The sequence below is a fragment of the Amphibalanus amphitrite genome, unplaced genomic scaffold (assembly GCF_019059575.1).
Source record: "Amphibalanus amphitrite isolate SeventyFive unplaced genomic scaffold, NRLGWU_Aamphi_draft 000881F_arrow, whole genome shotgun sequence".
Lineage (NCBI taxonomy): Eukaryota > Metazoa > Arthropoda > Thecostraca > Balanomorpha > Balanidae > Amphibalanus > Amphibalanus amphitrite.
In genome coordinates, this window is record NW_024882375.1 from 175,982 (window position 1) to 192,282 (window position 16,301).

The 16,301-nt window shown below is 55.5% G+C and overlaps 1 protein-coding gene across 1 annotated transcript; it reads right to left on the bottom strand.

Moving 5' to 3' along the window:
* Positions 1 to 193: 193 nt before the first annotated feature.
* Positions 194 to 14,809, bottom strand: LOC122367609 (mucin-17-like). Its single transcript, XM_043340876.1, has 12 exons — positions 11,353 to 14,809; positions 9,827 to 9,956; positions 8,599 to 8,692; positions 7,977 to 8,124; positions 6,866 to 7,316; positions 6,363 to 6,463; positions 3,737 to 6,074; positions 3,272 to 3,383; positions 2,442 to 2,620; positions 1,488 to 1,587; positions 1,093 to 1,236; positions 194 to 541 (listed from the first exon to the last, which is right to left on the bottom strand). Exons 1-12 carry the CDS (start codon positions 14,636 to 14,638, stop codon positions 461 to 463), a joined length of 7,164 nt encoding a protein of 2,387 aa, XP_043196811.1. The 5' UTR covers positions 14,639 to 14,809; the 3' UTR covers positions 194 to 460.
* Positions 14,810 to 16,301: the final 1,492 nt, after the last annotated feature.

Below are 16,301 nucleotides of genomic sequence, written 5' to 3' on the forward strand. Positions count from 1 at the left end.
AGACGATGGAAAAGACGTTTTGTTTGTCAGAGACTTATTCAGGGTAAGGAGGACTTTTGAAGAGAGCGTATAATAGAATATCTTAGCATTCTAGCCACTCTAGCCACCACTAGCCACTTAGCTCTGAGCCACTCCCATGTCAAGGCTATCAGTATCAACCAAAGTCAGCTGACAATTATGCAAACAGCTACAATTCTGGTACAAAAAATGTTATATTTGGTAAATTCGACGATCATTGGCAGCGTTATCTTGTACAATAAGCGTCGTTCTTACCCACAATGACACACAATCAGCAGTTTGGCAACAAGTGAAAGCACAGTAAAGGCACCTCGCGCACACACGATAGGTGACAACAGAACCGTAACGATAACGGTTTCGCCCTTAATCATTTATGGACGATAATGCCCAGTACTAGATTCACCAATTACTACGAAAACGCACCTTAGCTCAGTGCCTTGGCTCAGTGGCAGTAAACACATTTCGGGTGGCATTTCTTTCCGTTCACACCACATTTGCATCCGCCAGAAATGTCTCCTTTGCCCTGGAAAGTAGATATTCGATTTTGAGATGGAAATGTGCATAGGTTTCTTGAAAGACAGGCTTGGTTTATTACTAAATCGTATTCGAACAATTAGGCAAACAAGTTGTAAACAAATTGTAAAATAAATTTGGTCTCAGCTTTTTATTTGTTATTTCATTCATGTATAATTGAGGACGAAACAAATGCAATTCTATCAATTATTCGCCAATTAGCTTGAACTCGTAGCAGCTCGATTTACGTTTATTGTAAACAAAATAGCGTCTAGCATATATGCAATTTTATGAACTAAAAACGATCTCTTTCTAGCGGCTGGCCTTGAATCGTGGGCTGTTAAACGACACTCTTATCAAAATCGCTGCCGGACAGCCAGCATGCTAAGTTATTCATATTATAAATGAATCACTTGATAAAAAGATCTTATAACGCAAAATCAAACCTTGAATACGCTAAAGGACATACCCCATCCAGTCCTTGTTGACAAACGTTAATTTTCCGGTCCCGATCCAGTTTGATCCGGTTTGATCTCGGACAGTCGAGTGCTGCGTACTCACCCCAGGTCCCCAGCGTGGCTGGGCCGTGATCCAGCACACCTCGTTTTTGCACATGGAGCATCGCACCCAGTCACAACCCCACTTCTTCATCAGAATGACGTCACAGATGGGACAGCGCAGCGCGTCACCACGGGATACCATGTCCTGAAAATAGACAGATGATTGTGAAAAGGGCGGGAAAGCGTGCACACATTTTCTTCAATTTCATCAGGTACCGACTGAATATCTGAAAGAGCTACATGCAACTATTAGTTATAATCTTGGAATATCTATCTTAGTAATATTCTTATCTTGGCAAACTTCTCGATACATCTTGATAAAACGCATAATTCATCGTAAGAAAGTGGTCAGTCAATGACTAAATATCAAAGTTACAGAGTCTGGGTCGGACTCACATCGAGATACTGCTGTGTCTTTTTGGCGTCCTCACTGGTCTCGGCTTCATCCTGCAGTCGCCGCTGGTACGTCTTACAGTCACAGTCCTCGTGAATGGCCCTGCAGGGGACGACAATAATAGGTCAGCTCAGCAAAGGACGGTGAAGGAATCGGAGCTTCGTTCAACAGTCAACATGGTACAAGACCGTAGGTAATAAGAGGAATGGCTACCAGGCAAATGGCATCACTGTCATGAAATATATCAAAACGTTAGCGTGAAACTTTAACTTCCTCTTGTCACAATGAGATAGTGTGACAAAGAGCAGACTAAATTGTTCCTATTGCACTGACTTGACTAGACACAAAGCTGCCCAGCCCTCTGCACTCTGTACCCAGCACTTTGCACACACCACTCACGTTCGCCCTTCCACGCCACCAGACATGAGCATGGATCCGAGAAAATGGATCTGGGATCTGATCCCACGGATCCTGATCTCGGATCCGACGGGATCATAGATCCAGCTCTCAAATTTATGGAGAGATCCGTAGGGATCACAGATCCGAGTCTCATGTTTTGCTTGAGATCCAGTGAGATCATAGATCCTCACTTATTTTTTTGTCAACACAGAAATCCCCCAAAAACACTTGTTGCAACTCATAAACGTTCTGGTTTAGTGAGTATATGTGCTCGCACGTCATAATCCATAATATTGTGGCACTTATTGACACAGAAACCCTTCAAAACATGGTTTCAAATGTTGTGCATGGTGGGATCCACTCAGATCATAGATCCATGTTCTTGATTTATCGTCAGATCGTATGAGATCATAGATCCAAGATGAATTTTTCACGCCGGATCCGATGGGATCATAGATCCTTACCTGCAGTTTGCTTCAAGATCCACTGAGATCATAGATCCATCGCTCGGATCCATGCACATGTCTGCACGCCACCAACGTCTCTCCTCCCCTCACCTGCACGTCAGACAGTTGGGTCGCCGGCACACGGGGCAGTTGAAGACGTTGACGTTGTCCTCGAACACGCACCAGCCGGTGCAGTTGGGGGAGCGGCAGTGGAACGAGTCGGACGCGTTGGCCTTGGCGTGGTTCAGAGAGCGGGCCAGATGACGCTCGTACTCAGCCGGACTCACCAGCTGAGGGCGGGGAAGGAAGGTGTTTAACCTTCCGGTTCATGATCCACTATTTAGATCGATGTGGGGAAGAGCTTTCACGATGTCGCATTCAGGAGGGGTGGAAATGCGACGGCAATGGCGTCTGTTAACTAGCGGGTAATATAGCGCGTAAAGTGACAGCAGCTGGATAAAAAACTTCATATGGGGTACAAACGACATATCAAAGCGATCTATCGCCGCGAAAAGCGGCTTTACAAGCGGTGGAAACATTATTTTCCTTCGCCGCCGCTCAACACAGCTCTCGTTCAGTTCGAGGTAATGCGGTACAGCCTATCCCTCCAGGCGCAGACTACCGGCGACATCTAGCGAGCGGCGAAAAAACCAGCACTGCAACAGCAGCGGCGCGTGGACTGGGGCCGGCAACTGCATGTATTGCGGCACAGTATACACCTTCAGGCGCCGAAAGCTAATGCCATCTATGAGCAGGAATACAAGTAGAATACACTGCCCAGTTTACAAAACGGTCACTAATGCTGACCGCCTCCGCGCAGATATCGTATCACGCTTCCTGTAAAAATACCAGCAATCGTAAGTACCTACTCATAAAAAATACGTGCCGAATCAAGCCGCTACAGCGGGTAGTTCCATTTTATCATCCAGACTCTCACTTACCGCTTTGATCTCGATCTCCAGTAGAAGACTCTGGCAGCTATATTCCGAGCTCATGTAGGGACATTTGACCTCTGCTGTGTCGCTGTGGGTCACTGTGCCCTCCAGACATTCCCTGAAGACGGAATGGCGGGAAGGGGTGAATAAGCACCAAGGTCACAACATAGAGGCTGTGAGGCACTAACGAGCCCAATAAAAGAAGAAAGCACAGGTAAGTATGATTAATTTCTTATCAGCATACGTTTTCTATATAGCATGGCGAGCACATCAGTCACATTAATACCACATCACTGTGAAAATACTAAGCCAGAAATCACTTTCTGAAACGCAACTTTTGATGTAAGACTGGATAACGGGGAAAATAATCGTTATCATCGTGTAGTCTATCTGTCGCTGTCTCCCTCCCTCCCTCCTTCCCATCCCTCTCTCTCTCTCCCCCCTCTCTCTCTCTCTCTCCATCCCTCTCACCTGCAGAACGTATGCAGACACTCCCTCAGCACCACGCCGGCCGTCGGCTCCACGTCCAGCATACAGACCGGACACTCGAACCGCTCGGCGTTCGGCACCAGCTGCTGCCGCATTGCCTCCAGATGTGCCGCGTAGTTGGAGTTGGGTACCGCACCGGCGGAAGGCGCTGTCTTCCCGCTTCCGCTTGTAGCTCCGCCACCGCCTCCGCTTCCGCTTCCGCTTGCAGTTCCGCCTCCACAGGAGAAGAGCGCCACCTTCTCCAGGACAGAGCCGGAAGACTGACGGCGTACCGCCCGAGCCGCCGCCGCCGCCCCCGCCCCCGCTCGGCGGCTGGCCGTCGGCGAGGACTTAGAGCTGACTCCTGTCGTCCTGGTGACTTGAGGCGAGGTCTTGGTGGTGGGTGTGGTGGTTTTGGAATAGGATGAAGCCTGGACGGTCGTTGTGGTGGGTTTAGCGTTTGCTGTTTCAACACCTGATGACGATGCTGAAGAACTTGATGGAGATCGGGAGGCGTCTGTGCCCGTTTTAGCAGCTGGTGATGAATTCTTGGTAACGGCGACGGTTTTTGAGATCGCTGTCGTCTTTGCTGGCGAGCCAGTAGCTTTGGCAGTGGAAAATGGCGTCTTGGGTCTAACATCCACCTCTTTGGAGGCGGTAGAAGGTTCTGCCTTCTTCCCAAAAGAGTTCGCTAACCGAGAAGTCGCAACTGGGACGCGGGAGACCGGAGAGGCTACTTTACCACTCGGGACTGGCGTTTTCTTGTCGGGAATAGCAACATTCAGAGGGGATGTACTGCCGGCCTTCTCGGCATTGCTAGCAGCAGTAGCAACATTCTCTTCCTTGGCAGTAGAAGAGGCATCAGTAGATACCTTACCCGTGACACTGCTCACTACGCTTCTCACTAAACCAGGACTCTGTAGTACATCAGAGCTCCTGAATGACTCTGCCTTCGTTGCCAAAACCTTCTCCGATCCATACAGCATACCATTTATCGCCGAAGCTTCCTCTGGTGATTGTTTTCCAGCTAACGATTCACCCGCATGTTTCTTCCCTTCCACTGATGCAGTTTCCCTGACGCCACAATTATTATGCTGAGGAACAGTTCCATGGGGTGGTTCCACCGACTTTGACTGAGTCTTGACATCCGATATAGCAGCCTTTGGCTTCACTGCGACGTCAGACGCCACCTTCGACTGTCCTGTAACTTCAGCCACACCTGGCGCCATCAGTGTAGCTGGGGGACTGGTCACCTTCACAGCTGTGCAGGCGGCCATTGATATGGCCTTCATTGGTTCGGAGTGCATATCAGGCACTATGGCCGTCATCACTGTCGCAACGGAGTCAGCTGTGTTCCGACTGGCGGGGACGGGAGTGGAGGCAGGAAATGTGGATGCTGAGGGGGATGAGGACGTGGCAAAGGCAGTGGAAGATGTGGATGGCGCGGGTGAGGTTGGTGGACTACTGTAAGTATCGTTAGAATCAAGATAAGCGGTCGACGAAATGGGAGAAATGTAGGCACTGGTGCGATCACCCAGACCCGTAATAGCCTTCTGCGTTGTAAATGGTGACAAATCAGATTTCATAGACGATTGAATAGTCGAGGTTTTAACGGCGGCCAGTTTCGAATTCTGGCTACCTACCGGTCCTCGGTCACCATACGCTACACCATTCGTCATCTGAAATGGGCGAGATCCGCTGGGACCTTTCCTGTCCCCAAAATCACCTTCCGTCCTCGTTCCAGGCACCGCCATGGAGGGCGCAGTTGCACCCTGCATAGACGACACTGTCACGTCTGCCGTCCTAGCCCCGCTTCCCGTCGGCATAGCATTCATGGGCGTTCCGTCCTCTCGTAGTACCAGCGCGGCGATGCCCGGTAGCTTGAGCGACGCGCCACCTGGCTCCGGATATACGCGTCTGGCAGGCGACTGTCCTGATGACGACTGTCCTGATGACACCTGTCCCGATGACGACTGTCCTGATGACACCTGACTTGATGACACCTGTCTCGATGACACATGCCCCGCTGTCAGCTGGTCGATGCCATTCCTTGCTTTCTCCACCGTGTCACGCCGCCTCAGGGAGCTCGGGGAGCGCTGTTTGGCAGGCAGTGGTGGCGGAGGAGAGGCTCCATCCCGCACCGTCAGTAGACCGTTCTGTTCTACCGTGGATCCAGTCTCGGCAGTATGTGTCGAACCCACAGCGGTTGAAGGGTCTGGAGTGGTAGGGAGGGGAGGGGAGAACGCTGGCAAGGAGGGTACGGTGCCGGTTGGTGGGGAGCGCTCGCGGGCTAGGGTCTGCTGAGTGAAGCCGCCACCTGGTGCAGAGCTGGGATCCCGCTCTGAAAAAGGAAAAAGGGCGTACATTTAGATTTAAAAAAAAATCTGAGCGCGTCTGGAGCATCTTACTAATAAAACCGAGCAAAAATCAGCTAAAATTAGCATATAAATTACACAGCTTGATGACAAATTGACCTTGGCAAATTTGACAAGAGCACAATTCTTCAGTGTAACTTTATCTCGATGCCATATTGATTTATGATAAAACGGAATAAGACGCGGAAAATCTCAAAGCAGGGTCGCCCTGAATCCTGTCCTATCATTCCATTCTCCGCAGCGAAGTCACGCACCTTTATCCAGCTGGGCGTCCGCACCTGTGCGCCGCTGCAGCGAGCCCGGCGGTGACGTCACGCCCGTCAGCTGGCGCCTCTTGGCAGGCAGCGGCGGCGGCCTGCCGGAACACGGTGACGTCACGTGAGTCAACACTGATGACGTCACTTGGCAGGGGAACAAAGCCGCCGCGGTCATGGGAAGCCCCTAGGTGTGCCTTTTATTAAATGCGTTCTTTTTGTCCCGGGCTGTTTCGCTACTTTTGAAAGATGAGCCGTCTACATACTGAGATTGAAAAACTGTCTTCCTACAGCGTCAACTTTCATCGTAGGTTTGGACGTAAGTCCTCTAAAATGCTAAATTGTGGATCGTGCAAAATTGGGTTCGTCTAATCTAGGGAGATAAAGGTGGCTGTATGGGTGTTCGACAAACTACACAAAACATAGATCATGCCTTTATTGTTATTAGAGCGATTCAAGCAGTTTATCAACATGCCAAATGATCGGCAAAACGCCATACTTACACCTCCGAATCGGTTCGCCTTTCCATCGGCAACGCGCGCGGCCCTTCGGTCGCATCACAGCACTTCTGTTTCCCATCTCCAACGGTAGATGTCACATCACTCACGCACGCCTCCGCGTCCACACCGTTCGGCACGCCAGAGAGCCGACTCCGGGTTTGGACCCCATTCTCAACAGTCTCTCCCTTTGAGGGACTCGGTGCAACGTCCGCGACGGAACTTCGCTTGACGTCACGTGCTTTATTTGCCGCTGTCGTCGTCGTCGCCGTCGAAGCGCCTTCCGAGCCATCGTCGGCGTCGTGAAACTCGTCGCCGCTGGCCGACGGTTGTCGGCCGCCCGCCGCGGCCCGGGCGGGGGCGGGGGCGGGGGCGGGCTCGGGGGCGCTGGGCGGCGGCGTGGCGCGGAACAGAGCTGCCGTGGAGATGGGTCGGTCCCGGTAGAAGTCGGCCGCCCCTGCCGAGGCAAGAAATTCTCGTGTCAGAAGTCCTGTTATTGCAGTGAGATAAAAAAAAACCTACGAACTTTCCTCTGTATAATGTATGGAAAAATACTCGCTTATTTTTGGAAGCAGCATTTCGTACGGAAAGCGATTTTTGAAGAAAGAGTAACATGGACAATGACTCGTCGATACACTACTAGCCAGTGTCCCAGAATTATATTTTGCTTTGAATATCAGAGTGGTAAATTATTCAGTTACAAGGGAGATGAGAGTGGAAAATTGCCGGTCAGGTAAAGCTAAAAACAGGTTGGAGTGGTAAGAATGAAGAGAAAACGGATTGATAGCACGCGTCTCCACACACGTGGTGGAATGTGTAGCTTGCATTACATGTATCAATATGATGTTTACGATCATGCACGCAGATATTCCTTGTTTTTGAGGTTGGGAGTGGAAAATTGCTTTCAAAGATTTGAAATGAGAGTGGAAAATTGTCATCATTTGGATGTTGTTTCCCACCCAAATCAACAAATTTTAGGACACTGCTACTAGCTTGGCGGTACTGTGAAGTTTAAGGCTGACTGCTGACCTGGCAGTACAGTGGAGTAAAGTACTGACCCGGCGGTACGGTGAGGTGCTGTGTGGTACAGGTCATACAGTCAGGTACAGGCACTGACCTGGCGGCACGGTGAGGTACAGGTACACGGCCGACCCGTCTCCGACCCCGCTCTCCACCAGACTGCGGTGCTCGGCTTCTGGCTCCACCAGCCGGCTGTCCAGGATCCAGCGCTGGCACGACACCGGCAGAGCATAGTCGCGCTCAATCTGACCGACGAGGAGGCACAGGTCAGCGGTCAGGGGTCAGAGGTCAGAGGTCACGTGTAGAGGTCACGGGTCAAAAGCTAAGTGTCATGAGTCAGAGGTCACCAGAGCTGGGGTCTGAGGGAACCGACCAGATGCTAGGGAGTACAGGACACGGGTAAAAACCACGGGCATTGGGAACTAAAGTTTATGATGAGCATTATTCTATGGACGAGTTGCTATTCCTCTGACATTCGTATGTCCAAAGTCAACTCAAATGTGAAGGCAAAAGAAATTAGCTTTAGCTCACAAGGCGCATCAATGCTCGCATAAACGCAACAATACCTGTCAATGTTCTTGCTTTCTTGGAAAATAGGCGGAATCAACTGATGAGAGACCCTCTGAGCAGTCATTGAACAGTTCCTAGATACCCCTCAGACACTATCTGACCACACTCATTGTCTTTACCCATTCCCTAACCTCCGGTCCCGAACTGACCTGCGTTTTGAGCTCGTGTACGGCCATCAGTGGTGACAGCCGGAGCGGAATGGGGCCCACGTGACACTTGCGGTCCTCGACGAATAGGTTCACTCTGCATAGAACAGAGAGAAGTGTTAGGGCACAGAGGCAACAGCAGACTGAAAAAACAGACTGCACAGAGCAGACAGAGACGTCAAAGCCCGGGCGAATGCGCAGCCAGGGCAGGGATGGAAGGGAAAGTTGAGGAAGAGAGAGCGAGAGAGAGGAAGAGAGAGCGAGAGAGAGGGGGGAGAGAGAGAGGGAGAGAGAGAGAGGAGAGGAGAGGAGAGGAGAGGAGAGGAGAGGAGAGGAGAGGAGAGGAGAGGAGAGGAGAGGAGAGGAGAGGAGAGGAGAGGAGAGGAGAGGAGAGGAGAGGAGAGGAGACTGATTTTCAGGGCACCGAAACATCAGGGCAGAGAAGATGGAAATACTTCGCCAGCGGAATGTCATGTCATCTGATACGACCAGGATGACTTCATAGGAATGAAAACGGCTCGAAACATTGTAGAGTTACACTGAGGCACAAGGATTATGGCAACAGAGGCAGGCAAGGGTAGCGTTTACACTTCACAGTAAACAAGACTGAACACTATCCAGATTAAACTGAGACGTTGCCGTCACATCTGAATCATCGCGAGCCAAATTCACCACCGACACGACACTGAAGTAGGTCACGGGAAAGAGCAGGCGACAAGACCCTCACTGTGCGCTTTCACGACACTGTGCCAACGAGCACACGATAAACATCACGCGGTGACATTGAGACGGCAGCTGCCGCAGTCAATAACATTGTCGACTGCCCTCGGGCAAATTAACACCGTTGCACGAAGCCCAACTCTCACTGCAAGCTCCCTCTCCCTTCTTCCGCCCTCTATTTCCATCACTCTCACACTATCTTTCACTCCCTCTCCCTCTTCCTCTTCAATCGCGTATGTTCTCTCTCTCTCTCTCTCTCTCTCTCTCTCTCTCTCTCTCTCTCTCTCTCTCTCTCTCTCTCTCTCTCTCTCTCTCTCTCTCTCTCGCTCTCGCTCTCGCTCTCGCTCTCGCTCTCACTCTCGCTCTCGCTCTCTCTCTCTCACTCTTTCTCTCACTCTCTCACTCTCTCTCTCTCACACTCTCTCTCTCTCTCTCTCACTCACTCCCCCTCTCTCTCTCACTCCCCCTCTCCCTCTCTCACCCCTCCCTTCCTTTCCGTCCCGCCACTCACGTTATAACCGTGCTGGCCAGTCGGCTTTTCTCTGCCTTCAGAGCCGCCAGCCGGCGGGCCAGCGCCGCCGCCTCCCTGTGCTGGCCACAGTCTATGGCGCGCTGTAGCTCCAGCATCAGGTCTGAGCAGCCTGTAGGCCAGGTCAGGTCAGGTCAGATTAGGTCAGGTCAGATCAGAGCAGCCTGTAGCCGGTCAGGTCAGTGCAAGGCAGGTCAGATCGGTGTTATCAAGAGCACACGGGTCAGGTAAAGTTTGAGTCAGAGTGAGTTTCTATTCTGCTGTAAACGATGCAGATTACGGTTTGGAAAAGAAATATAAACAACAAATAAGTAAGCACGGATTGGGGAAGAATGAACACTGACTATTACTAATACGGTCGACAGGACTAGGCGCCAGTCACATGTAATGTGAAAAATTCAACGTCATTCAAATCCGCATGGCCTATCGTGCCAGCCACGCCTCATGTTGCCATGTGTCTTTCATATCCCATGAAAGAGCTTAATCTACCACCCCGGACCGGGGCATGGCGGGGCGGGAGGCGCGCGAGCCTCACTCTCAGTTTACCCTCCCTCAGCGGAGCCATCTCAGTAGGAGGTAAACACACCATATCACACCGAAATGTCGGCACGCCGGGCGGGGTGGCGGCGGTCGGGAGACGGCTGACCGGGCTGGCCCAGTGCCCTGTTTCTGCGCCCCACCCAGACGCGACACGTCAGCCAAGCTCTCGGCCACGAGCACTGCCAACTCGGCCGGGTTTCGACAGCACCGCACCAAACGCGAGGCTCACCGGGGGCAGACATTGGGCGAGGGTGTTCAAGATAGGATAGATGAGACGGAACAACACGTCTGAGGTGGTCGGATGGATGGCGACGTCATGTGAATTGTGCAAAGACATTTGGTCGCAAAAATAGGCGGTGAACGTAGGTGAGAAATTATAGCGAGTTAAAATGCAAGGTGGATGACAAATGAATAAAATCCGTTTCAGCTCGTACAAATAGGTGGGTAAACAAGGTTCTAACTGAAGAAGACTAGTTAGACAAACACGGATGGCAGAGAAAGGTGGTCTACGGGCCAATACTAAACATTGATTGCCCACTGTTTAGCACAGTATGTATGCGGCACAGAATGACCTTACGACAACTACAGGTCGACTATAGCACAGTCCAACTACATGGTAAATAAAAACACAATGACAAACCTCGTCCAATGTTGTCCATAACGTGCAGCACCCGAGAGCTCCTCATGATCACAGCCTTCTCCCAACCACCTCACAGCACCACCCACACTCTTCCGCGCGGCCCGTCAGCCCACTGGGTATCTGTGTCACTGGCGCCGGCCTGACCCCTCGCGTCACCACATGGGCCCCCGACCACCCCGGCCGGCCCGCTCACGTCACCCAGACCTCCACACCCGAGAGAGGGTCACCCGCGTGCGCCAGTCACCCTGCCACGGCCACCTCCGCCCGCCAGAGACCCGGCACGGCGCCCAGATAAATATACCTGCTCTAAAAGCGCCCCCTCACTAACCTTGGTCGGACTCCAGACGCCCTGGACGGTCTGCAGCGCCACCGCTGCCGCCGCTGTCCGCGGCAGTGCTGACATCTGTGGGGAAGGGAGCCGAGCTGGTTGTGGGGCCGTTGCAGGTAGCGCCGGCCGGGTCTACTGCTTCCTCTTCTGCGCCCGCTGCCGCCGTTGCCGCCGTAGTCGCCGTCGTTGTCTTTTCTTGTTGTTGCTCCGGTGGGGGTGCCGAATCTGTCGAAGCGGGTGCCGGTGCCGGAGCAGCGGCGTCTCGCGGTGGCAGCGCACGGCTCTCTACCGCTGCCGGAGTCGGTAGCTGACTGTACAACACGCCGTCCCTGATCACAAACTGAGGCGCAGTTGAGTCCCGCTCCACCACACAGCGCACACGGCCTCCTCGACCGTCCGGCACAATCAGGGAGTCGCCACGCCACTGGGGTTTCCCCGCCGGTCGGCGGCGAGCCTTCTCGGCCGGAGAGAGCTTCCAGGGACGCGGGGCGACCTCCACGTCCTCATACTCGTGGACGGTCGGCGGCGGCGCCGCGCCACGGGTCTCCTCTAGGTAGTCAGAAGGAGAGGCTTCCTTGATGGCTGGTAGTGAAGGTTCAGCAGCGCTGTAGGCGCGTCCCAGAGTACCCAGAGGCGGTGCGGACGGCGGCGGGGCAGGTGTGGCCGGACCGGCGGTCGAAGGGGTGGTGGTCGCTGCGGCGGCAGGAGTCACATCCGAAGACCGCCACTCAGAGGGTGGAACGTGACCGGACACTGATGTCGAGTCTGACTCTGATTCATCGTCAGCATCGTCAGCGTCGGTGGGATCAGCAGAGAGCGACGCAGAGCTGGACCGGTGACTGTCCTCTCCAGAGGGCGTCGGCGCCGCGGCCTGCTGCTCCTGCGAGCCGCGTGCCGCCTGCCGCTGAGCGAAGAACGCCAGTCGGGCGCGGCGTACTTCATCCATGTCTGGCTCATCACTCGTTGACGGACGAGACGCAGACTCTGTCGAGGTTGGAGCAGCAGACGGTGCTGCCTGAGACGCCTCCCGCTGCAGTAACTGAGCCACAAACGTCGATGGTAGGTTGGGGCGTTTCTTGACGGCTGGCTCGGCTCGCTCGGGTTGATTTTCTCTCTGAGTGGGCCCTGAACCCCGAGAATCACTGAAGAAACTGCGCCGGTCGGCGGCAGTGAGGGATTCTTTCGGTTCCGCTCTCCGACTAGTAGCTTCTTGCCGATCCTTCGCCGCGGCACCTGCCGAGCCAAATACACTCCCGGCCAGGGTCACAGGTCCATTCGACGTGCGCCGTTTGCTACCCTCCTCTTTCTCCACCGTCGGCCTCCCACCACCACCCCAGGCGTTCAATGCGTCATCACCCAGTTCCAGGCTGCGGTGGTCACCTCGAGCAGGCATCGCCCGACGCGGCGAGGCGCTATCCCGACTCAACGACCGTGTTCCCAGAGAGCCCTGACCGGGGAACGTGCCGAGACGGTGGGCCACGCCGCCCTGTACGACACCCAGACTCTCCTTTCGAGGCGTCGGCTGCGGCGGGCTGCCGCCAAAGTAGCGCTGCATTTCGGCACTCCAGTCAGGCGCGCCGGGCCGTCGCGAGCCGCACGCCTGACAGGCAGACAACACCGCTCGGTTGATGAGTGTGCACCGACTACATGACCAGCCGGCAGAGGGCACAGAGGCCGCCTCCGCACGAGCCAGCGCCGCCTGCCGCCTCTGGGCGCCCGGAGAGCTGAGAGTTTGCATGGTCGTGTCCAGGAACTGGTTCAGGTCGCGCACCAGAGTCGGGATGTCTCCGTCTCGCTGTGGAGTGGCTCCTCCGGCCGAGACCGTCACTGGACGGGGGGTTTCCTGGGCGGAAACACTTCCCTGACGCACACTGAGCCGAGGGGCGGGCTCTGGCGGCTCGGGGTCCCCTCGGCGTGCTTCTCGAGGAGAGTCAGACTTTGCACGTCCGCTGGATGTCACCGGTTGAAGGTCGGTCTTTGCCAATTTATCATCCTTTGCTGGAGACTGGTTTGGTTTGACACACCTCTCGGCACTGTCCTCATGCCGCGGCGCGGACGGAGCAAACTCAGCCGCCGCCGCCGGCGGCTCAATCTCTGCGTCCACATCATCTGCGAACGGGTTTATCGTGTCCGGGTACTCATCCTCGCCAAACGGGTTGGTCGACTGGACTGGCGCCAGCACGACGTTGTCATAAACGCCGTGCTGTTTCGACCTGGGCACGGGCTCGTCCGCGTCTTCAAAGGGATTCCCGCTTTGCTGAGGACCTTCGTCGAATGGGTTTCTGTCGGCGGGGTAGCTTTCTTGACGCACCATTTTGCCTCGAGAGACATTCGAAGGGGGAGATGCTTGTTTTGGGGACTGAGTCACACTGTTGTTTTTCTGAGCTGCAGAATCAGAGCGCAGTGATACAGGGCTAGAAACATTCTGCACCTTTGTATTACTTGCCTTATTTTCAGCACTTTCCTTCGGCTTATCACTAAGACCCGATGTTGCACTCGACGCACCACACGAGACTCTACTTCTCTCCGTCTTCAAACCCTGCTTCGCTTCCTCAGGCGAGCTCGATGCAGGACCGCCAGCGGCTCCCCTTTCCAGCGCCGATCCTTTCGGAGATCCCCCACTCACCGGCGCTGAGCACTTCTCAGTCTCTGTCTCCTCTCCCTTCTCCTCAAACTTCTCCCTAACCAGCATCGCTATCGTCTGACACGTCTCACGTTTCTCACGCTCCATTTCGGCGTGAGATTTCCCACTCGCCACCAGCGTTCCATCGTCTCCTTGTGCACCACAATCATCATCAACGCCGCCTAGAGCGCCGCCCAGGTGCGAGTGTGACGGTAAAGTAGCCGATTGATCGGCCCGCCCTTCGATCAGCTGAGCGGCTTCACGATCCAGCGCACTGATGTTGGCTAACATTGAGAACCGCGGACGGGCGGCGGAAGGGTCACCACGAGACGAGGACTGTTTCGGCGAGCGATCGCGGCCGAATAGACTTCTCAGAGGACTGCGGTTCTTGGCCGGGAGCGGCGGCTGTGACGGCTCGGGGTCGCTTTTGGGCGGCTCGGAAGGTTTGGTGGACGATACCGATCGCTGGAGTGGAGACTCGGCTGATGCGGGCGTCAGGGAGGAGGCCGGAGCCGGAGCCGGAGTGGGAACTGTAGCCGGAGCTGGTGCCGGTGCCGGGGACGGCTCTGAGCGCTCCTCCTGGTCAGCCAGGTGGCGGAGGACCTGCAGTCGTCTCTCCACCGTGCCCTCCGGCGGCGCAGCGCTGCTTCGAGCGTACACCATGTCCGCCAGCCAGTCTAGCTCACCGTCCGGCTCGGCGGCACGCTCACTGCGACTGCGCCGGTCCCTGCGGCCGCGCCGCTCGCGGGCGTCCGAGGGTTTGCTCTCCTCCGGTTTCTTCCGTTTGTACCACAGCCGGGGACCAGCAGCCACCGAGAGGCGTGACAGGGTCCCGGCGCGGGGCGTCGGCTCTGGGGTCCGCTCGGCGGCCGGCTGCTGCGCTGAGTCCGATGGTCGTGCTGAGCCCCTGGTTTCCTCTGGAGTACGAGTCCGAGGTCGCAGCACGCCTCCCTCCAGGACCAGCGTGTCCGTTTGTCGGCTGGTGGTTCGGTCCAGACTCCGCGCGGTTGGTGTCGGCGGCTCAGCTCGGCCTGGCGGCTGCAGGCTGCAGAACTGCCCGGCGGCCGGCGGTGGCGGAGCACGCCGCTTCCCGCGCACATGTCGCACCTGATCGGAGGGCGCTGGTCGAGTCCGATCGGCGGCCGCCCCGCGTCGCGCCGTGCCCGTCCTCGCCGGCCGCCCGGGCTGCTGCTGGCTGCCGACCGGCGGCGGCGGCGCAGCCCTCTTGCGCGGTCGGTAGCTGAGAGTACGGTCCTCACTGGAGGCTCGCGCCGGCCGGCTCGGCGGCGGAGAGCCGGTGACAGCTCGGCGCCGTTCGGCCGACAGCGAGCGGCGCCGTCGGAACAGACGCAGCAGCGAGAACAGGCCCCGCTGGGAGCTGGGGTCGCCTCCAGGCCCGGGGGAGCCCAGTCTGAGACCGCCCGGAGGCATGGCCGGCGGACTGGCGGTGCCACCACTCCGGGGCGGGCTCTTCACTCGCTGTGTCCGCGCCGGAGACTTGGATTTGGACTTGGTCTCGCGTCTGCCAGGTGCCGGGCCGACATTGCTCTGCGGAAAACAAAAGCGACAATTAGGAGAAGATCGGCGACACCAGAAAGACTTCATGACTGCTCACTTTTCCTGGCGATTACCACACAAACTTCAATATAAAATCTAGAGCACCATACTCCTCACAGCCACAGATAAGCAAAACAGGCCTCAGCACAAAACAAAACATCAAACGTCCCCTCAGCCTGGTATCTGTCAATATCCCCAAATCTTTATCCCAAACAACAACAACAGTCCTGTCACCCACCTCTCCACTCCGCTCACAACAGCCTCACAGCATCTCCCACCCTTCCAATCGTCACACAGCTGAACTACCGACACAGACAGCCTCGCCAGCAGCGCCCGACCGACTGACGGACGCGAGCGGCCGGCGCCCGATGACCCAGAGGTCAGGAAGGGAGGTGCGCCGCGCGACCGACGCGGCCGCTCGACGGGACACGGCCGTCGCCGCCGCTGACAGCGCGTTATTTCTGTCGCCCGCGCTCCCAGCGTGTTTTGCTTGGAGCGACTCCAGCTGCTGCGCGCGCGATTCGACGCCTATCTGGTCAGGGATGACCTCAGTGACCGCGACAGTGACCTTAGGTCACTCTGAGGTCATCGGTGACTGCACTAGCAGCTGTCAGCTGACCCGAGGCTACTGAGATGTGGTCCGGAGCGAGGGCGACCAGTGGCATCTATTTTACACTCTTGGCAAGGCCTTTGGCAGCTCGGACCGGCGCGGGGGCGCAGTTAATTCACAGAGTGATGTCGTCGGTGGCAGTGGGGAACCAGCTGATGG

Bases quoted from the DNA above. Each gene is read 5' to 3' on its own strand.
- LOC122367609 (XM_043340876.1), bottom strand. From the start codon at position 14,638: ATGGTGTACGCTCGAAGCAGCGCTGCGCCGCCGGAGGGCACGGTGGAG. The intron at 8,125-8,598 runs GTCAGTTCGGGA...CTCGTCGGTCAG, and splicing joins TACACGAGCTCAAAACGCAG to ATTGAGCGCGACTATGCTCT. The intron at 1,237-1,487 runs GTGAGTCCGACC...GTCTATTTTCAG, and splicing joins AGACACAGCAGTATCTCGAT to GACATGGTATCCCGTGGTGA.